At 33.0% G+C, this 25,418-nt stretch overlaps 1 protein-coding gene across 1 annotated transcript in view; it reads right to left on the reverse strand.

Annotated features, from left to right (window-relative positions):
- LOC129745882 (phospholipase B1, membrane-associated-like) overlaps positions 1-23,638 on the reverse strand; it is a 45,826-nt gene extending 22,188 nt beyond the window's left edge. Inside the window, 3 exon segments of the mRNA XM_055739254.1 lie at positions 1,221-1,331; positions 1,334-1,664; positions 23,540-23,638. Coding sequence (XP_055595229.1) covers positions 1,221-1,331; positions 1,334-1,526 — 304 coding nt within the window. The 5' untranslated portion in view covers positions 1,527-1,664; positions 23,540-23,638.
- Positions 23,639-25,418: the final 1,780 nt, after the last annotated feature.

The following is a 25,418-nucleotide window of genomic DNA, read 5'->3' on the forward strand; positions in this document are numbered from 1 at the left end:
GCTAACGATTTTGTTTGCTCGCCCAAACACAACCGGATATGCAGAAAAAACTCGACGACCTCACCGAAAGTTCCAAGGCAGCAGGTCTCAAATTCAATGTCGGAAAGACCAAGTCGATGGAGATCAACACAAGAAATCCCTCCAGTTTCATGGTAGCTGGGCAACAAGTTGAGAAAGCGGAGTGCTTCCAGTATCTTGGTGGCCAGATAACGCCTGATGGTGGTACCAGGAAAGACATCGAAACCAGGATTAGAAAGGCCCGATTTGCGTTTGCGAGTCTCCGAAACATCTGGCGGTTACGCCTGATCTCTTTACGAACGAAAATCAGAATCTTCAACTCAAACGTCAAATCCGTATTGTTGTACTTGGTGCACGAATGCGGTGAAGACGCGAAAACTGCAAGTATTTCCTAATCGCTGCCTGCGGAATATCATCAGCGCTTTGTGGCCTGGCAACTGGATCTCTAATGAGGAATTACACCGCCATGTCATCAAAGGATGCTAGAAATCGAGGTTAGGGAACATAAGTGGAGATGGATTGAGCACACGCTGCGAAGAGATGAGAACGAGATTTGCAGAGAGGCGCTTGAATGGAATCCAGAAGGACATCGAAGAAGAGGCAGACTCACAAACTCGTGGCGGCGAAGCCTAGCCGGCTTGCCTGGCTCTAGTTTTGAGTCAAGATAGTTACTCTTGAATCATATTTGGACCCTCATGGGAGGGGGGGGGGGTTTGACCGTCAAACCCCTCCCTCCTTCCTTAGTGGTGCAGTGTCAAATTTACCAAAAAGCACGATTAAACAGCGATCTAGCATACAGCTTCCGCGAAATTTGCTTTACAAAATCTAGGATGATCTCACAGTCAATTACCATGCTACAAAGTTCACTAATAAAAATAGAATCATTAAGTGTAAGAAGGGAATTTGCTGCAATTTTTTTTTGTAAACGAAATTATTAATCAGCATGTTCAGTCTACTTATCTACTAAATCAATTAAACTTTTATTGTCGATGTTACCAGATATGTTCTTCCCATTCTGTTTTTTCATCATTTTTAACCGATCGCATTATAATTTTCAAAAAACATGTGAGTGTCGAAGTGTCAATAAAGTTTGATCAAATTTGCATATTTTAAAGATATTATAAATAATCATAAACTTGGCGTTAAGAATTTCAATATTTATAAAAGAATATAGAATGTCAAACTTTGGACGTTGAACTTACCTGGCCTAAGTTTGTGGACGCTGACGGGTGGCTCTGGACTCCTCCCGAGCGAAACGTCACAGGGGAATGGCACCTTCTCAGGGACCCGCCTCTGCAGGAAACGGCCACGCGTCCGGTCCGGCCGGCCATTAGCATCGTGACGTTCCGATACATGTGAAACAACATCCGCCACTGGGAGCTATCGAACACGGTTGGGCGAAAGGCATTTATCTGGCCATCCACCTTCCATCGATGCACTTTATTCTCTTGGCACATGAGCAGCAACAGGATCAGCAGAATGTTGAGCGATATTTGATTGAGCCACATTTTTTTCCCCCTGTATGACCTGGTCTTGGTCACCGCATTACCGAATTTATCCCGCGAACTTTTCTCACTTGATACCAGCTTTATTGGAGTTGAATCACAATAACCATTTGGCTCACTGAGACTAATTCACTAAAGATGCTGTGAAGGTGTGACAAAAATTATGTTTTCCTGTGTGACAACGATTAGTTATATAAAGTATCTTTTCAAAGCTGCATCGCATGGGTTTGTGAAAATATTTTCCCAAGACCTAGGAGACCAAATCGCAATAAGGCATAATTGAATTGAACAATAACACTCGCGAATCGTTGAAAAGATTGCAGATCAATCATAATTGCACTTGGTACCGAAGGCTAACAATCGTGATCAAGTCCGAATTTGAGCAATGCCCCTAACACATCCCCTACATGATGCCTCCATTCATCAATAAAATTTGCTCAGTAGCCGCTACTTCGATACGATTTACCAACTGCGAGAAAAGTAATGCTGTGAAAAAAGAATCTTCAAGATCACACGCAGCAGAGTAAGTTGAAGATCATGCTTATACGCCATCTTTATGCGATTTGTTTGTTGTTTAACGAGTAATTTCGACTTGAACGCCGCAGCTGTTGATCCATCTTTGGCACTTATCTTTCACTTTTATTGTACAAACTTACTTTACAAACAACCCGACAAACCCCTTACTGAGACTTGGTTAGTAACGAACAATAACAATAAACGCCCACTTGAAAATTGACGTTGGATAATTGAGATTAATTTTCAACCCGAGTCCATAGGTTGGATTTGAGTGCGTACGTGAAATGCATTTGGATAAATTTTATGCGTACGATTTGAACTATACAAAACAAACATTTGGCAGTCCTTGATCTCTTTCACAGCCGGATATATTTCAATTGAAGTGAAGTTTGAATAAAGACTATACAGATGACTTCCAAATTGGAAAAAAAATCTAAACTTCACAAATTAACAGCTGCGATAGAGTTTTGAAGTTTGAATACGTTTTGAATTTCTTATTCAAATAACATAATTTAACCTTAAAAACTTTAAGCCAGTGTCGGGTTAAACCTACGAGGAGTCCAGAAATGTGTTTTTTTTTTTCAAATTTTCCCATTTTTTTTTTCTAAATCGTCTGTATACCACAGAGAATAGACGTACAAGCTCGAACAAAAAATCTTCAATAAAGTGTGTAAAAAATCAAATCACCAGAAAAATACAATAAAAATTGACTTGAATCATTGCCATCTATAGAGCCGTTCAAGAGTTGCAAATCATTTTTCAAAGTGTCCAGTTTTCGAAAAGGCGAAATTGTTTGTATATGAACTCATAAATTATTAAACCAATGCTTCACTTAAATTTTAAAAGTCGGCTTCAATTTATTGTTTGATAAATGTAATTAGATTAACTTTTTTCGGGACGAAATTTTACTTTTTTTATTGACACTACTGAGGCAGTCAAAATAATTAACACACGGTGTGTTTCGTAGGAGGACTTAAAGAAAAAAAAATATTGTAACGCCAACTTTTGCATGGGCAGAAAATAGAGTTTTTTCCGGTTCATTTTCACCAAAATATAAAATATTTTGTCGGTGACCTCCCATACAAAAATTTTTGTTTTGAAAACTTTCTATTCGAATTTTTCAAAAAAATAATATATTTCTAGTGTTTTATAATTTCAGAGGTGCTTATTATCTTAATTTTAACTTTCAATACTGTTAAATTGAGCTGATAACTCAACAATGTCATTAAAAACATTGAAAAACTTTCAAATTGTTTTAAAATTATTTACAGAGCTGTCGTAAACGTAAAAAATTGCTTAAAAAGTATCATCTAATCTTAAAATTTAAATATTGGCTGGCAAAACCTGTCAACAGTCTGAGAGGGTCAAATAATCTGAAATTATTAGAATTATCTAGAATAATATGAATTGATATATGAATTCATTTTTAATTCGTTGTCTTTAGATTTACTGATTGTGACAACTGGAAGAAATTTTATTAAAAAAAAAGCTCAATGATTAAGAAAACCAGTTAACATTAGGAAGCGCTATTATAACGCTTATCGTGATGCGATCTGAAGTAGAAGCGTTTGTCTTAATTTAAGCTTTTAAAAATAAGGAAAATCAATATTCAAAACTAAACGATTCGTTAAAAACAATTTTTGATGAGAAAATAGTTTTTTTAACTTCTCCGGATTTAAATGTCTCAAAACTCCATTTGCACTACAGACTCACTGCAAATCGCTACAGCAAAACAATCTAGCTTAAATTTAGCTTTTTACTGTATTTTGATGCAATGATCATTTTAAGCCTGGAGTTTCCTTTGACCTTTTTATTTTCATCATTTTCTAGCCCAATTTTTGTAACGCTGCTGTACTCTGTGATTCTTCCATTTTATTCAAAGAGCATTACTGTTAAGGTTCAATAATCTTAGCTTCTACGGTTTCCAACCCACTATATTATTTAAATTATATCTTGAATTTTTTGTTCAAAATTAAAAATTTTATAGTTTTCTTGGGAAATAATTTTATTTAATGGATGAACCTAGTCTAAAACTCTGATAAATTTGAATTAAAAAAAATGCATTTAAATTTTTTCGTCAATCTTAAATTTACAAAAATTAAAAGTGAATTGTGAATGATCGACAGCTAGCTGGCCTGCAGCGCGTAATATTCATCATATATTGTTCATTCCTTACTTGTATTAGTTATTCTACTGTACACTGAAATTCTTCTTTATCATTAAATGGAACCTTAATGAAACATTAATGTTACAGTAAAACAATCATAACTTCTACAATTTTATACCAAGTATGTGAAAACTATAAAAACAATTGGTTTGAATAAACCATAGAAATCCACAAAAACAAAAAAAAAATAAAACGCATAAATCTGTTTTAAAACCGTCGAAGAAATTGAAATTTCTCTATGAAAAAAAAAAAATCATTTTTCATCGTTTTGTTGATCATGAATAACAAAATGCAGTTCAAATGATTGATAGAAAACTTATTCACCTTCAATATGAGAAAAAAAAATTTAAAATAAATTTAATGTAGCCGAAGATAAACGGATTTCAGTGCAAGTATTTTAACTTTCAACTAAATTAAATTTTTTTAATTTTATTGTAAACTGGTCTGCTTGGAAATGTTTTAATTTAATCTGAGGTAAACCAAATTCAAAAATTTCATAAACGAGTGGTATTATCAAAAATTTTATTATTACTTTTAAAAGTGCGTATCCATATGCATTAGAGCCTGCAAATATTGTGGAAATATTCCAAAGAACAATTTGGAAAAAAAAGAAAAGATTTTGAATATTTTGTTGGGACCCAATAAAATGGTGTTGGACTGTTCTTATCCGTGCATCATAAATATGTTTTAACCAGAATTATTTTTCCAAGATATACACATATGAATAATATAAATTCATGTTACATTTGAATAACACCAATTATAACAAGGATATTCCAAATATCAAAATTTTAAATAAAATGTTGATGTAAAATAAATTTAACAGAAAATCCAAATCACTTATCTTTCCAGACGTTGACATTTTTCAGTGTTTCAGAATGAAAAAAACTTGAATAAAAATAAAAAAACATACTATTCCATTGCACTGGAATAATTTTAAAATATGGACTACAAATCTTCAAAAGAAAAAAAACAAAACGTATTGGGACTCACCGATCAAATATTTTAATTTCGCCTGAAAATGATTCAGAAAAGGCTAAATTTTCCATTTCTGAAAAAAATAGAGTTACTGTATTTTTTCTTTTTAACATCTTCTATAAACACACCGTGAACAATTTTCGGATTAGTTTTTGAACTTATTGAACGGTTACAATTTTGACGATAAGTCTCACCCAACTGATTCTCGACATCTCAAAGCGGTATAACTTTTGAATCCCAACTTTCAAAATTGAGTTCTTTTAACAAGTTTGAAGGAAATAGCGAATGCGTTTTATAATATTTCTTTATTGTGTAGCATGACGAATGTGCTACGCAACTTACATGCGATTTTTTATTACATGCCTCATACGCTCCTGTTTAAAACTGACTGAAAGTTTATTATTTTTTCTCAGTTTTCGGTTTGCCATTTCTCGTTGGTGTATTTGGAGACAACTGATGCCCCAGCAACAAAACAAAATGGGTTCAAATTGGTTGTAGGATTCTTTACACAAGTTTCGTTGGCTTGCTTGTACGTCTGTTCTCTTAATATAAGGAGAAACATTTTTAACTTGCTGTTTCTTGATCCGAATTTAACTAATTGAGTTTTGATTTCCAGTTTTCATAAAAACATATAATTTCAAGATTTAAAAAAAGGTTAATTGAGATAAAACGCTCTGCGGTAGATCTTCTAAAATTAAGTCAATTTAAAATCTTCACTCAGATGTATGGAAGGAACTGAAATCCCCGACTCATCAAAAAAAAAGTGTAAATTTTATACATAAAACAAAAAACTATCAGATTAGTCAAGAATGAATTTTGAAGTTCTATTCCACAATTATAACCAGATTAATAAAAAAATGAATTGATTCTGAAAAGAAAATAAAATTCAAGAAAACAGGAAACAATTTGAAAAAATCCAAATCCTGAATTTCTATGCGTTCGCGTATCAAAAAATCTCAAGCTTGTTAATAGTTTTGATACTCCAAATCACACAAAATCAACGGAAGAAAGAGAAAACAATTTTAACATGTTTTATGTAATTTTTGAAATCAAACTTGTTGCAAAAGTTCAAATGTTGAAATTTTTTACAAAATGAATAAATAAAATAGAATTTATAGAATATTTGTTTATATCCAATGGGGTTGCTTTAAAAAGCGAACAAAACTGTCGCAAATGAGTGAATTCACTTCACAAAAAGTGGAAACTTTTCAATTTTACGAGAAAACTTTGACATTTTGTAACATAAAAAAACCTCCTTTGAAAATGATGAGACGATGCTTAAACACATTATTTTTTAGAATTGTACTAAACACAAAAGATCGATTTCAGTTCAAAATATTCTTCTCTAAAGTAATTATAAGATTTTTTTTTAAATAAAACCATTTAAAATATCAACTATATAGTGTTCATCCAATTAAAGTGAGTTATTAAGTTTTTATGGGAATGTAAGAGTAGTTATCTGAAATTTGGCAGGTTATGGCCGTTGTTGAAGGGGGTGTTTTTTTTTCTCCGAAAAACTTCAAGAGCTCTCAAAACGAGAAACTTAACTGAAAATTGCATCTTCAAGTTAAGGAAAAGGTCGTTAAACATATTGAGAAGCCGGAATAGGTCTCATCGGTGAAAAAGGAAATTATCTTTAGACCCGGAGCTAACAGGAGCCACATCAAACAAATTGGTTTTGGTTGTTAATTTAGCAGCACATTTTCTGAAGCACTTATTTTTTCCTTTATATATTGTTTGGTTTAATCTTTGTTATATTGTTAGATTTCAGTGAGCAAATCAGTGAATTATTTCAGTTGAAAGTGCGTTTTTTTTATAGAATTGCTTTTTTTTATAACTATTTGTTCTACTGAAATCAAAATCAAAAATGAAAATATACTTTATAGTGGATGAAGCTGGTGATTTTTTTTTATAAAATTATATTTTAAAATCATTTGATTTTAAACACTGTGCAACAGCTGTTTCTGTTTTGTTTCATTGATAAACCATGCAGTGTGTTAATTTACTATTTAATGATATTTTTCAAAAACCTTGAGTAACAAAAAAGATATAAACTTTCAAACATTATTATTAGTTATTTTTCAAGTGTAGAAAATGTGCTGCTCTATAGGGGCTGTTCACTAATTACGTAAGCACATATGGGGGGTGGGGGGGGGTTTCACATTTGATTACGATCTCTTACTAGGGGGGTAGGGGGGGTTTCCAAAAATCTAACGTAAGAAATATTACATAAAAATTCATCACAGCCACAGCCATACGAAACCATATTACTAAGGTTTTATTTTACTCACTACCTATTTGTTGGTTAATTTTGATGTTAAGTAATTTATCTTTTAAAGTCTTTGAATTAATAAAAAAAAATTGCAGGTTCTACAAAATTTAAAGAGAATCAATTCAAACCAAAAACACTTAATCACATTATTACAAAAGATCGTCGCTTTTCGATTTTCACCATAACAATCTTTTCAATTGAGGAATTTATAGAAACAACAAGGAAAATGGCGCGTTGTGACACCACGATTTGAATCCATCATATTTCGAATATGACTTCATTCAGAAAAAATCTTTAATAATCAATATAAGGCGCTTTAAATAATGAATTTCTAGACAGTTTTTTCAGTGATAGTTAGGGGAGAATGAGGATACTTGATCCCTGGGGATACTTGATTCCTTAGCTATATCTCGAAACTGGAATGTCTTACAAAGATCAAATGTTCTAGAAAAATGTGCCAAAATGAGCAAAATAACAATGCTTGTAGTTTAACATTTTTTAACAAAATAATTGTTTGAGTAATTGAACTTTGTTTGAAAAATTTCACAAAATGTAACTTGAAGATCTTTTTTCATCACTTTAAAATGTTCCTTACATGGGAAAATTATGAAAAAAATATTTGATCCAATGTATCAATCGTTCGAGCGTAAAATGAACTTCATAATGCCATATTTTAAAAGTAATGGAAAACTCTCAACTTTTTTAAGAAAAAGTTTTCTAAAATGTTGATTATGGGTACAATTGATCCCCCTTCCAAACGGCATATTCTTCTTCTGAATTGATCGTTATGATTGCTGATTACGAAATTACTAATATTTATCCAAAAACTAATATTTATCAAACAATTGTCTGAAGAAAAGAGCAAAAATAATTAATTATCTCTTAATTATAAAAAATAGCGCCTTGAAGTATGCAATGTTATAAGCGTTGAGACAAAGTTATAGAATTTTCTTCTTATGTCTGCTATAAATTGTGAAATGAGAACAAACATGACCAAAATAGTCAATTAACATTCTGTCTTGGGGTTTTGTTTGATTTTTATACAAGGATTAGGGCTTCCTGAATAAAAGATCAAGTCTCCTTCAATAGGGGATCAAGTCTCCCCTAACTTCAGAAAAATCGCAATTTTTTTACTCCCACGAAAATGCTTCTAGTTCATCAACGGGTTAAAGAATAGTCCTAATTTTTGAAGCATAGAAACTTGAAGTTACAAGCTGTCAGAAAATGTCAAAGACGGCGAGTTACTAAATTTTTCCAAAAAGATATGGTGAAAATAAGAAAAGGGGATCAAGTATCCCCACTCTCCCCTACTACCAACTCTAAATTTTACAAAAAATTTCCAAAAAAAATCCTAAAACTTTATCGCTTACCGCTGAATGAGTCTGAGCTTTTAGGTTAGTTGACTGACAACGTGATTGTCGTTAAACATTTTTGCCCCAATTCTAGTAGTATAGAATGATATTTTAAATATTTTAAAAACATAACAATTTTTAATGGTACAATGTGCTAACCTGATCTCTCTTTTTGAAATCGGAATTTTGATTTTCTATCGTTTAATCGTTTGTGGAAATTTATTGAAAATTATTGTTACCCCAAACATGTCTTGAAAAATGTTTTCTATAATCGTTTATGACATTTCTTCTGTTGTTTTGTATAGATTGTACTTTTCAAAAACAGTTTTTTTAATTTTACTTAAAAAGTGCTTTGCTTAGAAGTATGTATGTCACATTTTTAATATTTTCAAGCTATTTTTAAAAACACCTGTCAATTTCTCTGACACGAATGCCTTAATGCTGGTAAAGTGTCAAAAATAAAACCTAAAAAAGTGTTAATTTCTCAAAGAATAAAAAACGTAAGATCTTACTAGGGGGGGGGGGGGGGGGAGGGGTGGTTTTGAAAAATCTTACTTTGTCTTACCAGGGGGGGGAGGGTTGAAAATTTCCAAAATCGTGCTTACGTAATTAGTGAACGGCCCCATAGTCTGTTTGATTAATTTAAGTTTGATTTATTTTTTAGATCGTCGAAAGGTAAGTGTTTGGAATTTTTTTTTTTAAATCAATATCAACTTCTCATTGTATAATAGTGGTTAAAGAAACCAAATGAAGACAAACGCATGGGTAACTGATTTCATGTTATTAATGGCAAAGGTTGTGATTTATTTATCTGTATCTGGCTCTCCGGTGCGAATTATAGATTTTTAAGGCTTTAATGTACTACTACTTTAATCGAAAGATGACTGGATCTTTTGAGAAACATGTTTATGGAGAATCACTCATCACGAAAACTTTCATGCGTGTTTCCTCAAAAAAGCTTTCATGCGTTCGTACCTCTTTATCTCTAAGAACTTGAAATACTTATCCTTCACTCAACATAAAAGAGTTGTGGGCGAAATTGAATTGAAGCTATAGCTACATTTTTAACAAATAGAGGCACATTTTTCGATGATGAACATAGTTGGTTGGTTTTCGATTTCAAATTTAAAATGGTCTACATTTTTTTTGAATCTATCATAGAAGCTTGATCATTCAACTATAATACTAGTCATAGGAGATTGTCGAATGGTAGGCGGTAGGTAGTTGTGAGATGAAATTTTGTCGCTCGTAAAAAACTGTAAGAATGTAGTGGGATAATGTTTGCGTGGTCAAGCATCTCCCGGAAGTAACGGAAAAGGCGTTTGTTATTGCTTTTTGGGAATCATGCGCCAGAATTGATGGTACGGCCAATTTCTTATGCATTTTAGAGAATTTCAGACAAACACTAAAAGTTGGATGTTCGAAATGAATTGAATAATGTAGGAATCAGAAATTGTGCAGGATGAGAACTTCATGTTAATTGAAATATTGGTAGCACGGTTAATATATTCGAAAACTGTGATTTTCGTTTTTTCGTTTGTGCATTTTATTTAGCATCATTGTCGTTTTTTATATCATTAAAGCTATTGAGAAGATCCTTCTACAAACTTTGTGGGGTTTTGAATCATACTTCGATTCAAGTCACATCAAGTTTTTTTGTATTAAAGCTCAAACGTTTTTTGCTTGAGTTGGAAAAAACTATGAAAGCATATTTAAGTTTGATAGGAGTTACTAATAGGAGTTCGGAAAATAATTTTTATGGTTCATCGTAACACTAGTCAAAAGTGTCTCCCAATCAATTCCTTAAACTCTCCCAACTAAAATAGTTTTGCTAGAATGCAGACATTGGTCCTAAAGCACAAAATAGATCTTTCATCCTTTCCTCTTTCTTCCAATCTATCCATTGACTACTAGGACGTGGCCGGCGCCGTTATTGACGTTGAAAGAGAGAGCATCAGTTTTGTGCAGTGTGAATGAGCTGCTAATCCCAAGCACCATTCATTTGACCTCTGAAAAAAATTGATGGCCTCGGTCAATCACAGAGTAGCAACCATTGGCGATGTGGAACTTGTTCTACTGAGCCACGCCAGCGATCGTGGAACTCGAAGTGATGTTTATCATAATATGTTTTTGGTGGAACAAGCAATTCAGAAATTTTCTACAACCATGCATTTCGAGTTTTACGGTTCAAGGTGGATGTGAGTAGTTAATCAAGCTAAACTAAGCTTAGCTGAATGTAAGAGTCGTTATCTCTTATGTTGAATTGGAAAAAGGATTAAAAAAAAACTAAATCAAAAAATTATCTTCAATTTCATATTTCAATATTTTCATCACTGATAAGTTTTAATCTTCAATCTGAAAAGTCAGCCTTTTTGAAAAATATTTTGAAATTGCCCAACTTAGACTTTCAAAGTGTGACTCGAAATATTCGTGATGGTCAGATAATCCTTTCTTTTTCATATGTAGTAATAAAAAAATCTCAGTCCCTTTTACATATTTTAAAGCATAGCTATAGAAGAATTTCAATCAATAGTGATGTTATGAAATCGCTTGGTACATCTTTGTACCTGAAAATAATCACATTTCCGTAGGTGATGGAAAGAATAAGAGACATGAGCTATCAAAGAAGGAAAGAACATAAGCCGTAAATATCATGAATTTTTCGAAAAATATAAAACGGCTCACCAACAGGACTTGAACCTGCAATCTCCTGCTGCACTTCTTTTATTATTTTTAAATTGTTTTGACGTGAGTTCCAAATTGAAAATTATTTGGAGCTGATGTGAGGGTTTGTTTGGACATTTAAAGAAAACTCAATTAACAATAAAGCTACCCTGTGATGAAACTTTTCAATGAACAACCAACTCAATAGAAGAGCAAGATTGTGAAAATCAATTGAAATAATTATTTGAGTTTTACTGTTTGAAAAAGTCACAAAATTTCAGTTTTCTTAACTAAACTTAACCTAGCTATCATTTGCATAAGAATCCCAGAATCCCAGATATAATGCAATTTTGGGCCACACTTCCACAGTATTCAAAACAAAAATATGACTATCCATAAAACAACAAGATACGAAGCAGTTTACTGCTTACAGAGCCAATAATCGGATTCGAAATGTTCATTTTATAAACAGCACTGTTCAAACTGATTTTTATTGAATACTTTCTGGCTTAGCCAAATCTGCTCGGATATTGCCCGCACTGAGAGCCTAAATTCAAAAATCATGCATCTGGATATTGTCAGGTTTAAAGATAAAATAGTTAAGAATTTGCCAGGAAAAGGTTCTTATTAGATTTGAAGAAAATGATAATGTTGGAAATGAGCAAAAAGAAATTTATGAGAAGCATTTTCATTACATACTATATTTTCGTCCATGTGATGCGTCATAAATATACCATGCATATTGCATATGGTGCATGACAAACGCAAAAAAGAACATTAAAAAATTCATGGCTCTTATGTATTGATAGAAACTAATTTACATTATTCAAGTATATTGACAAAATTATCGAACAGAGGAAGAATAATGTTCCACTATATAACCAACTTCAACACACAAATCAATAGAGCAGCATGCCAATAACCTTCTACAAAAACATTAAACTGAATCCACAAGACCTATCGATTACTCAGAGCAAAGAAATTCCCATGAGACATTACATGTATTGACCAAGATCGTTATTAGCCTATATGGTCGTGACGTTCAAAACTGGTCTCCAAAATCGACGGAAGGTTTAAAAAGTTGACAAAAAAAATCAATCATTTAGTGAATCATACAAACTACATCCGCTCGTTGGCCAGTAATTACTGGCACAACTTCTTATTCTTTCTACTCAGAAACCCAGCAGAAACTTTTTGTGAATGAATTCAGACTGGTGCAATCATGAGGTATAATATATTAAAATGTCTAATTGAGGTTCAAGTGAATGTATGTATCTGAGGCAATTTCTTCAGAGATAGATTAGATGATCGCACGAAATCGATCGTTTCCCTCTCAAGAAAGTGTCACACGGCTGGTGAATTTTACCGACTAAGATTGCATTAGATGCTGGACTTGTAGATAAGTATGGGCAGCCTCGAGATCGGCAATCGGCGGCCCAACAAAACAGGTGTTAACGGTCCCAGAACAGGTCTAATTAATCATTGAAACTCGTTGTTGTTGGTGGACCCACAATGAGAAACCCACCAGTATCAATGTGGTTACAAACCTGGTGGGCCGCTGTTTCGCGATTTTAAGAAGTGAAATGCCAAAGGAACTTCATGTTGATATTTGCACTGAGTAGAATTAATCCTGAGAACGTCAAATTGCGTCATTTTCTACACAGGTACATAGAGATACTGATCTCTTTGTCCGTGATATTTGGTGTCTCTTTCATATCTGTTTTCGTTGAATAGGAAATTGAAACTATGGTGTAGGATCTTATGTATATCCTTCATCAGTGCGGAACCAAATACCCTCGTATTGAAAAATTTCTACCAGTGAAGTAGAATAAATAATTCGATTCAAAACTAATTGATTGATTGAATTGCGTTTATTTGGAAGGGTAAAGTGCGCCAAGCGATTAAGCATCCTAATATAAAACTGAATAGTAGGTACTAAAAACAGTTATCAACACTGTTTACCTTGTATAGCCTTCGTATTAACCAAGTCAAAAACACTTGTAAAATCAAGTAGGTACTTACTTAACGTCGCGGTACACCTCAGGTGAAAATGAAAAAGAAAAATCTTATTTTATCAAAAGCTCAACAAAGTGACACATATTGACTTTGTAACATGGTGGAATCGTTGGGAATAGTTAAAAGATGAATTTTGCACTGGTCTCGGTGTTCAAAACCTCTTTAAAATTTTTATTTATTTTCGATTCTCCTGATTTTCACCGCGGAAATTTCCTCATGGGGGAATCGAAATCAAAACATTTTTAATAATTTTTAAACTTTGAGACCGGTTCAAAATTCAGCTTTTAACTATTCCCCAACGATTCCACCATGTTACAAAGCCAGTTTGCGTCACTTTTTTTGAGTTTTTGATAAAATAAGATTTTTCATTTTCACCTGAGGTGTATCGCGACCTTTACTGGTGATAATGATAGATATCGAATTTTAACATACTTTGGATTTTCATTGAAATCCAAAAATTTTAGGAATGAAAAGAAATTAAGTTATTAAGTTATTTTTTTAAGTTTTTCATTTCATGAAGCTTTCTTACTTTGCTCGTAGTTGATGTTTGTGTTGTTGCATTACTTATAGAATATCAAAGTTTACCTTTTAGTTAAACCTTGTTTTGTTTTCATCACTTTATGTAAACAGTTGAATAAATGCTTTTTTAATTAATGATTTTAAAGAAATATAATTCAACAAGTAGATGTTTCAAAAAAGATAAAATTTTAAGAACGTAAATTGCAAGAGACGCAATGACATAAATTTAACCTGGTGTTTATTCCATATTGCTGTACTATTACAAACGCAAAATGAACATCAAGATGTAAATTATTGTACATTCGTAAATAGTATTCACACTAGGGTGGTCTAAAATTGTACTATATCTGGAATTTTGGGGGCTCAAGCTTCAAATGATAGCTTAATGTGTAAGAAACAATGTTTTATATTGCGGCGACTCAGAAAAATGATGTTTGGAGGTCGCACTGGTGCGATTTTTGGAAAAAGGCAATTTTTTCGACATTCTGTCCTAATAACATTTTCAGATCTTGAAAAAGTTTCAAACATGTGTCTCTAATATTTTTTAAATTTTCTATATAATGTATATTTTAAACTATAAATTTATTGGAACTGTTTTGGACTCTCAATTTGTTTATGACTTTTTAAATTACTCAATACTATGAATTTTGGTAAAAAAAAATAATTAAAATTAACAAAAAAGTGTACTTTAGATTCAAATTTGTAATCAACATTGAATTCAAAAGATGCGCGACGTTATGATGTGCAACTTTGCAGAAGAAAGTGTATAGCTATGACTTGTCATTTCAAAGTAATTCAAGTTTCACTGTGGAAAAAATTCACAATTTTCAATTTTTTTTTGCTAAGAATTGCTTTATATTATGCTGTGGATGAGTTTCGAGCAATCTAAGAACCAAATAAACTCCTGATATCAGATTTTTTCATCCTTTTATCGATCCTTAAATCACCAGAAATAACCATTCCAAGTTCCTAGATTTTTTATTGATTGAAGTTCGTGTTACCCATACTTGGGTAACAGTTTTAGGAATGTGTTATGGCTACAACCACTAAATAAATTTAAAATTAAAATCTAGAAACTAGTCATGCTTGTTTAGGCTGATTCAAGGATCGATAAAAGGATAAAAAAGTTTGATATCAGAAGTTTGGATTGCTCGAAACTCATCCACAGCATAATATAAAACAATTTTAAGAAAAAAAAATTGAAAGTTTGACTTTTTTCCACAGTAAAACTTGAATTAATTTGAAACTACAAGTCATAGCTATACACTTTCTTCTGGAAAGTTGCACGTCATAACGTCGCGCATTTTTTGAATTCAATGTTGATTACAAATCTTAATCTAAAGTACAGTTTTTTGTTTATTTTTATTTATTTTTATTACAAAAATTCATAGTATTGCGTAATTTAAAAAATCATACAAACAAAACTCATACAGTCCAAAACAGTCTCAATAAATTTATAGTTTAAAATATACATTATATAAAAAATTTAAAAAAATACTAGAGACACATGTTTGATACTTTTTCAAGATCTGAAAATGTTATTAGGACAGAATGTCGAAAAAATTGCCTTTTTCCAAAAATCGAACCAGTGCGGCTACTAAACATCATTTTTCTGAGTCGCCGCCATATAAAATATTGTTTCTTACACATTAAGCTTTCATTTGAAGCTTGAGCCCCCAAAATTCCAGACATAGTACAATTTTGGGCCACCCTAATTCACACTCAAGATGTAAGGGTACGAACATAGTAGGTGTGATGCAAAAAGCAAAGTGAAATGTTCAGTTGTCAGATGAGTTTCGCAAGAACGGAAGGCCGGCCATAGTGCACGCGACTTGCAAAGCGAATCACACGGAAAAAATCTAGGATCAATTATTAGCCAAATCAAAAATATAAGCATGAATATATTGAATTAATGTGTTTTGAAATGTTATCAGACAACAATACTTATGTGGAAAAGGAAAACAGTTCAATTTAAAATTACTGATATTCAATCAAATGTATACTTTTTAATGGTTAACCTTCTTAACCCCAATATTTTTTTGCTGTAAAATGCTCAAAAGCTTAGTTTAAAAGTAGATTTCCATACAAGAAAATTACCCTGCAACAGCATTAAACTGGTTAAAAATAGATGAATACCCTGAAACAGAGATAATTGAATGTTTAAAACGTGTTAGTAATTCCTTTTTGTTTGAACAACTTTTGGACGACAGTTTACAGAAGAATTAACTGCAAAAGGAAAACGAACACAAGACATTTCGTAAAATTAAACTTAAAAACTACAGAAACGTTTCCGTTTTTTCATTGTTTGTGTTGTTATAAATCTATGTATATATTTAAAGATGTATTTCTGTCTATCTGTCTGTCTGTCTGTTCCCTATAGACTCGGAAACTACTGAACCGATTTGCAAGAAACTTGGTAGATGGGGGTATTGGAGGCAGGGGAAGGTTCCTATCAAGGTTTGAGACCTCTCTCATGAAGGGGGGAGGGGCTTCCCAAACAAAAGACAATTGTTTTCATAGCTCGAGAACCAATCAAACAAATGATATCAAAGTTGACATGGAGTGGTATTTGGGTACGAGGAATGTTTCAACGAATATAAGGTACTCCTCCTTCCTTCAGTGGGGAGATAGAAAAGGGGGAAGGGATAACTCGAAAACTAATCAATATATTGGAGCCAAATTCGACATGGGAGGGTATTGGAACACAAGAAATATTTCTATGGTCACTTTGGACCCCTTCCTTTTTAGTGAGGATATACACAGGGAGTGAGGGGGGCTTCCATACATTTTTATAGCATAACTTGAGAACTATTCGAGCATATGGAACCAAATTTAGCTTGGAGGAGTATCTGGGTACGAGTAAGGTTTCTATTAATATTTGATACCCTGCTCTCCTTTTCATGGAGAGATTGAAAGGAGGGAGGGGGCTCCTTTAAATTTTCCCGTATAATTTGAAAACTTTTAAATCATATGGATCTTAATTTGGCCTGGAAAGATGGTTGAATACGGGAAATGTTTTTATGATATTTTGAGAACCCTCTGTTTTTTTAATGGGGAAATTTTGAGGTAGGAGGGTGCACTTATACAATTCTTTGCATCACTCGAGAACTTATCCAGCAAACGGAAACAAATTTCGTTTGGTATTTTTGAAGTTACGAGGAATGTTTCTATGAATATTTGGTACTACTAACTCCTTCCAGAAGGGGACTCCGTAACAATTTTTTGCATAACTCGAGAACAAATCGATCAAATAGAAACAAATTTGACATTGGAGAGCATTTGGATACGATGAATGGTTATATGCTTATTCGAGACTCCTTTCTTCTTCAAGTTAGGGAAGAGGTGAACTGACATCAAATTGTTTTGCATAAAATTAAAACTTATTTAACAATTGGAACCTAATATGACATGGAAAATCATTTGGGCACGATAAATGGTTCAATGATCATTTTAAACACAATCTTTTCCAGTGTGTACATAAGAAATGGGGAGGGGGTCCAATACAATTTTCATAGTATGGAAGTTGTTTAGCAAAAAAAAGCAAATTTGAAATGATATATTTCTATGGAATTTTACAGACCCTTCTGTCTACCAGTGTGGAGAGGGGGGGGAGGGGATTCCATATAAATGGTGATGTATTTCTTGAAACTTATTAATATAACAATATAACCAAATTTAACATGAGAGTTTTTGAGCACGAAAAAAAGAGTTGCGAATGGGGAGTAGGAAGGGCGCTTCCATACAAGTTTTTTGGCTTAACCCGAACTTTTATGATAAACAATATTTAAATAGTTTCTTCAAATTTCATTTATTTTTGGAAGGTGTTGCAACGCACACCGGGTCAGCTAGTGAACAATAAAAATGACAATTGAAATAAATACGAGATTTTATACAAAACAAAACATGTTGACCAAATCATCACTGTCTTTGATGAGATTCGTTTAAAACTTGTCCTTCAAACTAAGCTTTTACTTTATGCTAACGAACTGTTGATCATCAATTTAACGGAATTGTGAAAATGGCATGGTCCAATACTTTACAAATGTATTATTATATTTTGACATTTAAAAAATTGCAATACCACATGGGCCGAGTTACTTGACTTTAAACACATTTTCGGTTTTATTTTTTCCCAACTAACAACTATATTTTCCTGAATTTTGACTGACTCCTAGCAGCATTTTTGTATAATTTTAGTTGAAACTGAATTACAAAGAACTGAGATATATCAACTTAAAGTAGTGTGCGTAAAAATTTTAACGCCAGGTATATGACTAAGAGCTTTTAGCTCTTATTAATTTAATCCATTATAAAAAAAATATAAGGATGTGGGGAAATTTTTTTAATTCTAATTTTTAATTTTGTCGGTGCAAGTATCTATCGAATTTTAAACAACAATTGGTTTTGGATAGCTGGAAACATATCAATTGAGCATGGACGTGGCGTTTTGTACGAAATCTCTCCAATGAAATTATTATTACAATCATTTTATAACAACAGATGTACTAACCAAAAAGTTGATAAAAGTAAAAATAATACCAGTTTTTTTTCCAGAAAACGTTGTATGTTTTTGTAGATTTTTCAAAATTTTATTTCAATATTGTTTCAACAATTCTTCCACTCTTTTTAAAGATGATAGTAAGAAAATTAAAAAAAAATCAATTTCAGTTTTTTGTTAAGTTTTTATTCTGCACTGCTATGGTTTCAAAAACTTTGGCCGCCAACCGTGGCCTAGAGGATAGCATTCAAGTCTTCCAAGCCAGAGGTCATGAGATCGAGTCTCGTTCACGGCATACATAGTACTCTTTCTGTGGGCTGGTGGTGTTAGCATTAGTAAAATGCTAGCCATTATATCCTGGGAAGATGTACGCTTTAGTCTTAAGTAGAATTTAGATCTCTTCAAAGAAACATGAAGTTTTACTGAGATTCCTATATGTGTGTGTTCGTTTTTATATTTAAAAAAAAACTGTTAAGATTTGTTTTTCCTCAAAACCATTTAGAAATGCACACATAAAATTTCTGAGCCTCAACTTAGCAAAGAAAAGGTCGATTCTTCGCGTTAGCAAAATTTTTGTTTACTTATTAGTAAGCACTTTCCCATTTTGTGGTAAAATTTACTCAATTGGTTGAAAAAATACCCATATGCCTTTATCTCGGTACAGAAAACGCACAGGAGTTCAAATCCCCAAAAAGCAGGAAAATATTCCAATTTTCAAGTTAGCAACGGCAAACATAAGGTACCATAAATGGGGGGGTCAACTGCAACACTTTTCAACTTCATCGGCTTCTAAAAAAACTCACGTCCACAGATAATCATACCCTATATGCATCAAAAGTTTTAAGGTTAGTGGACATCAAGCTGACATAGTCAGAAAAAATATTTGTTTCTTTCAACAAACTTCTATTTTAATAAAAAATCTAATGTAAACGTATGTAAATGGACAATTTTAGATAAATGTTTGATGCCATGAAAGCCATTACGCATAAAAACATCAACTACAGTTATTTCTAGTTCTGTTGAAACTAATTTTTACATTTTGTGAACAAAAATATATTGCATACATTCAGAGGAAAAAAATACTACAAAAAATTCTACTAGCTGAAATCACAAAAATAAATGTTTGGATGTATGAAAACGAGATTTACATGGTGTCTCTATTATTTGCATTTTGTTGCATCTGCATCTTACCCCAAGTAACTGAATTATAAAAATATTTAAATATTTAAAAAAAATTGGTGATTGTTCGAAAAATATTTTAAGACTAAGAGAGTTGGATAAAAATGATTTATAGAGTAAAAAGTTTGTAGGTACTATCATTAAGCCAATCCATCATATTGGGTAAAGTTTTTTACGGTATCGAAAAATGTTAAAAATTGTACGTTTATTGATGGATTTTTCAAATTTTGAATCTAACCCCGCTGCTGTATGATGCCCCGTTTGACGGAATTATTCAGGATTCAAATCATCAATATTCAAGGAAAAAAAACGGACACATACATACATACATATAGCACTCAGTAAAACTTCATGATTCTTTGAAGAGATCTAATTAACTTAACTCTAAGATTCTCTTCCAAAGATAAGATGGCTAGCATCTTACAAATGCTTAAACCACCAACCCACAGAAATATTCTATAGATGCCGTGACCGGGATTCGATCTCATGACTTCTGGCTCGGAACACTTGAACACTATCCTCTAGGCCACGGTCGGCGGCTTAACGTTTTGATGTACCGTAATCCAGGGTAAGATTGATCTATTTTTTCAATATTTTTCGATTATTTTTTTTTCTGTAGAGAGAATGTGCCATGTTTCATATTTTTAAAACCAGTACTGGACTCCTTTGAATGTAAAACATGGTTGCAGAAATTTATTAGACTACATTAAATTTGATTTGAAAATCGATTTCGTCTTTGTTTAGAATTTGATCCTTTGGGGTATATTGATCAGTCTCTATTTTGACGGTGTTAACGATTTCTGGATCATAAAAGATACAAAACACCTTCATAATATTTACAAATGCAAGTTTATCAATTGCTAAGGCCGATCGGATCAAACTCAAATGATATAAAATTAATCACGAAACTCTTCAAAATTGAAAACAACACTTTCGGTGGCTCAAAGATACTTAATTTGTAACTTTTGAACTAGTGAATTCTGAGATATACAATGCTGAATTTCGATGTTTCTTGGTTTAGATTTTTTTGCGGCCCAAAAAAACAACATAGCCGTCTTTAATGTGTCAAGGCCGAACAACAATTGAAATCGAAAGATGGACAGTGAGGCTGCATAAATTAAGGGGCTTAAATTTTCAACATTTCTTATAAAATTTTTACTCCAAAAAAAATAATATTGCCTTCATTAAATTGCCTAGGCCCTCGCACCGTTCTCCTTTAATTTTTTTTCTTCAAACTTTACGATTTCATAGGGTTTCAAGCCTTTTGTCCTAGACTAGCTTACTCTGGGAAAATGTCCTTATTTTCTAATTATCAAAAATTTACCTCAAACTACAACAAAAACATCACTAAAAATAAACTTTTACGAAGGAAAAATGTTAACCTCTCACATGAATCAACCTGCTGCTTCTAAACGTTTTGATTTCATCAGGAAGGGTGTTGGTTTGCGAGCCTTAAAAAATAGATATTTTAAGATTTTCATATTACATTGTTACTAACATTTGAAATTTTCAAAACCAAACCCAATTTTTCCCAATTTGAAATCCAACCTATAAATTTTGAAAGGTAGAAAAAAGTTTTAAGATATTTTATCTGTAGACTTAATTATTGATGATTATGTGGAAAAATTTAATGTTGGTCAAAGCGATCAATGTTACCCCGTTTTACGGTATTCACGGAACGCCATCATTTACCATATTTCTAAAAACTTTAGGAGGAGGTTGAAAATTCAAGCTTTATCTGGTGTTCTAAACCGTGCATTCGCGGTGAACAGTGTAAAATAAAATTAAAATAAATACTAAAGGTATTATTTTATTTGCTAAAAACAGATCACAATCCAAATTTTATTTTTTTCTATAAGATCAACGGATGATTCAAAATATTCAATATACTAAAATTTTACTTATTATTGGAAAAAATTTGTTTGCCGAAATTTAAGAATAGAATGTTTTATTACTTTAAAACTACTTTTAAACATTTAGTCTGGCACAATTTGGTATTTTTCTAAGCTTTTAGTATGAAAAATTGCTAAATTGATTGCTAAGTTCTTAGCTGGTAAAATTTGAGCAAAATTTTGTTGAATTCCGGCCTCAGTAATTTTGTGTACCAAGCCATTCAAAAACAATTCCCTGAAATTTTTCTTTTTTAGTGGCACACATCCATAATATTTAATAACAATTAATCATATTTACTAGGGATGCATAGAACCCACTAATTTTTCGCACACCACTTTAAATGTAAAGTATATCTCGCGTGAGCTTTCATTACTTCGTATAAAACATCTTAACTCATTGTTTACATTTATTTTCAAACGACGTTATGAATGCTCAAGCGAAAAATAATAAATTGTTGTCCTTTTCACGAGGGTCATGTTTTATCTATCCTATCAAACTTAGAATATTTTTTTGCAGAATGCTGGTTACTCTTAGACCTTACTATCAATCTTATTTTTTTATATTGAAAAATACTTGGACCAAAGATTTCTAGTAACTTTTGGCAACTGCTTGTCAAAAAATTTTCATCAGTATGAATTGTTAGATCAACATATTTGTAGTCTCTAGGCAAAAAGTAATAAAAATAATTACACTGGGTGACAGCCAAAAAATAGTCTCAGTTTTTCAGCTGATTTAGACTAATTTTTGTGTCCTGAGTTAGAATATCACATTGATTTTGCTGTATCAGGTCAACTACGTTTCAATATGCTAGTAATAGGGGTTTTGACCTGATTGAACAAAACCATGGTCATTTTCGGACTCAGGGCGTCAATATTAGTCTAATTCAGTTGGAATACCCTGGACTTTTTTAAAAAAATCTTTTTTTGTTACTCAGTGTTATTGGTCTTGGTTTGAGCTGATATTAATGAACCCCATCGAAAGAGTTAATTTATTATTTCACTTAGGCCGGAACCAATATCAAATTCTTTTTTTTATTTTATTCCTTCGATTTTTTTCAATAATCGAAGGGGGGAGGGATGAAGAGAGTTTAATGTTTTGTATGAAAAATTTGATAAATTATTCGAAAATTTAAACAGTTGAAGAGCGAAAATCAAACTGTAGAAGATGGGAACTCTACCATCTATTGTACTCGAGATTTTTTCATGTTTTCGATCCTTAGTAACATGATTTCCTGATTTTGAGCAAAATAGATTGTATTTAATTTTGTAGCAACTTAAATGCAGCCTATAACACTATATCCATAATAATTTCTCGAAACGTTACATTATACCTATTCATTAGATTCAAAACCTATCTACAACATTAAATATTTCAACTCAAGTTGATTCATCAATAACTTTTAAAATTTGAGTTTAAAATTTGAGTTTAAAATGGTTGGTTCGATAAAAAATTAAGTAAAAAAATTTCAGTTGTTTTAAATTTGGAGAAAATGATAAATTTTTATTAATAGAACACTACTTTAGCAATATTTGGAAAAAAAAATTAGGAAACATATTTGAATTTTCCCAAACAAATTTAAATTTGTTCGATCAACCAAACAACCGCAGGCTCAAAAAATTCAGTAATCGTGGTATAATGTTTGTGCGCAGATTCTTGAGCCACATGTATGCCTCCCAGTTCAACGACCAGATTTGGACCCGGTAGCACACGAAACTTCTCACAATTCTCACAGAAACAGGTTGCATTATTGCACATATGAGCGGTTTTTTTTTCTGCGGCCATATTAGCCTGGCTGGTTGCCCTTTTCCCTCACCGATGCAATGCATTCCCCTATTTTGTGTGCGCAACATTCTCATATGACGTCGCCAAAGAAACTACATTACATTAAAAACGGGTTTGGGGTACACTGTTTGTAATTTTCATTCTTGCGCCGCCAATCGCGATCCGTCATTCGATTGTTACCCTGGATCATTAGACACATAATACGGTTCACTTTTAATTGGAATTTCTGCAACAGTCATCGCCTAAATGGGCAATTTAATAGCCGAACTTTAAATCCGTTACACAACCTGGGTCGTCTGGGCGCCGTGAATGTTGACGATGGCCAAATGTTTGAGTTAAGCAAAGTCTGATCAAACGACACTTCTGCCTACGCACGAACGCGGCAAACCGACCGGCTCATTTCCGTGCCAAAAAAACAAACGCGCCGTCAAAAGCATCATCACTCACAGCAATTTTCCCCTAGGATTTCCATATGAGCTGAAGATGCTTTAAAGCCCCCCGCAAAACGTTCACGCACAAACCTTGAACCGAATTCCCCGTGGAATAATTCGAGGAATCTTACGGACTTTAGCGCACACTACGTGCACATGCACACGCACACCGTCGTTAGCGTCTAGTGGGAGCGTGCGCGCGCTCGCGTCTGTTTGCTATCAAATCGCGTTAGCGACTGACTTGACTGACTGAGAGTTCCAGAGGCCCCTGCCGGTGTGGTTTGGTTCCGAAAATTGAATCCAACCTACCACATGACCGACCCCCGTCAACAGTTTTCGGTACGTCTCGCGTCGCCTCTGCTGCACGTGGTTGAGGTCTCAAAGATCTTGGCGGCGCGGCGCGGCGGCCAATGAAGATGACTGGAAATGCTAAGCAAAGTGCAACAAAACCGATCAGCCGGTGGGTAAACTTATATTGCATGGCACTACTTACCCAGAGAGCTACAACAGTGGTCGGCAACCTGCGGCTCTTTAAACCTCATTCGTCCCTGAAATACCCGTTACAGTCCCTGGAGTGTCAATTTGACACTCTTGACTAAAATCAATATTTCTCTCTCTCAATATTTTCATTCGATTTTTACAAAATACAATATTTCAGTTTTCCGTTATTCAAAGTCAAAAGAAAAAAAAAAACTAAGTCTAAGAGAGGACTTCCATCTGTACCGTTGAGCCGTCAACACGTACGCCGGAGCATCGTATCGTTGCTGTGTACCTGCAGGAACATTTTTACATTATTTATTTTTTGCTTACCTGTTTTTCAATCAGCACTTTTCAGTGCTAAAATTATTTTCATTTTCTTTTATTCTTATTTTCTCTTTTCTTTCCAGCATGGGGAAGTCATCGGCCGGCTCAAGGGCCGGTAGAAAACGGATTGCCGAACCTAATTCAGGTCCATCGCCCAAAAAAGTTGAAATTTTCAATTCATTCGATGTCCTTCATAACATCGGTGATGAGGAAATATTCATATTTAATTCTGATAAGAGTACTAAGAAACCTTCTTCTTCTTATACTCTTAAAAACGAAAAGGTTCCACCAATTACGGTCACGATTCCCGACTTCAATGCCTTTCGAAAAGAAATCGTCACTTCCGTCAAGGATGTGAAGATTTCTTTTCAGATCGGTCGAAGGGGAACTGCTCGTATATTGGCGGAATCTTTTAATGATTTTCAAAAGGTTTTAAATTATTTGAATAATAAAAAACACCAATTTTTTACGTACGACACTAGAAGTGATCGTCCATTTAAAGTTGTACTTCGTGGTCTCACTGGCGATCAGACACCGGATGAGATCACATCTGAATTAAATTCTTTGTTAGGTTTTGCTCCAATTCAAGTAATTCAAATGAGGAAAAGAACCAACACGAATAATACCAGTAGTGTTGGTTTTGCTCCTGAACTTTATTTGATCCATTTTAAAAAGGATCAGGTTAATAATTTGCAAATTCTTGAAAAGGCTCGTCTTATGTTTCATTGTCGAGTCAAATTCGAACCTTTTCGTAAATCTGCTACCAATTTTCTTCAAAATATTACGCAATGTCGTCGTTGTCAAGCTTTTTGTCATGGCACTAA

Source organism: Uranotaenia lowii, chromosome 2 (genome assembly GCF_029784155.1).
Source record: "Uranotaenia lowii strain MFRU-FL chromosome 2, ASM2978415v1, whole genome shotgun sequence".
Lineage (NCBI taxonomy): Eukaryota > Metazoa > Arthropoda > Insecta > Diptera > Culicidae > Uranotaenia > Uranotaenia lowii.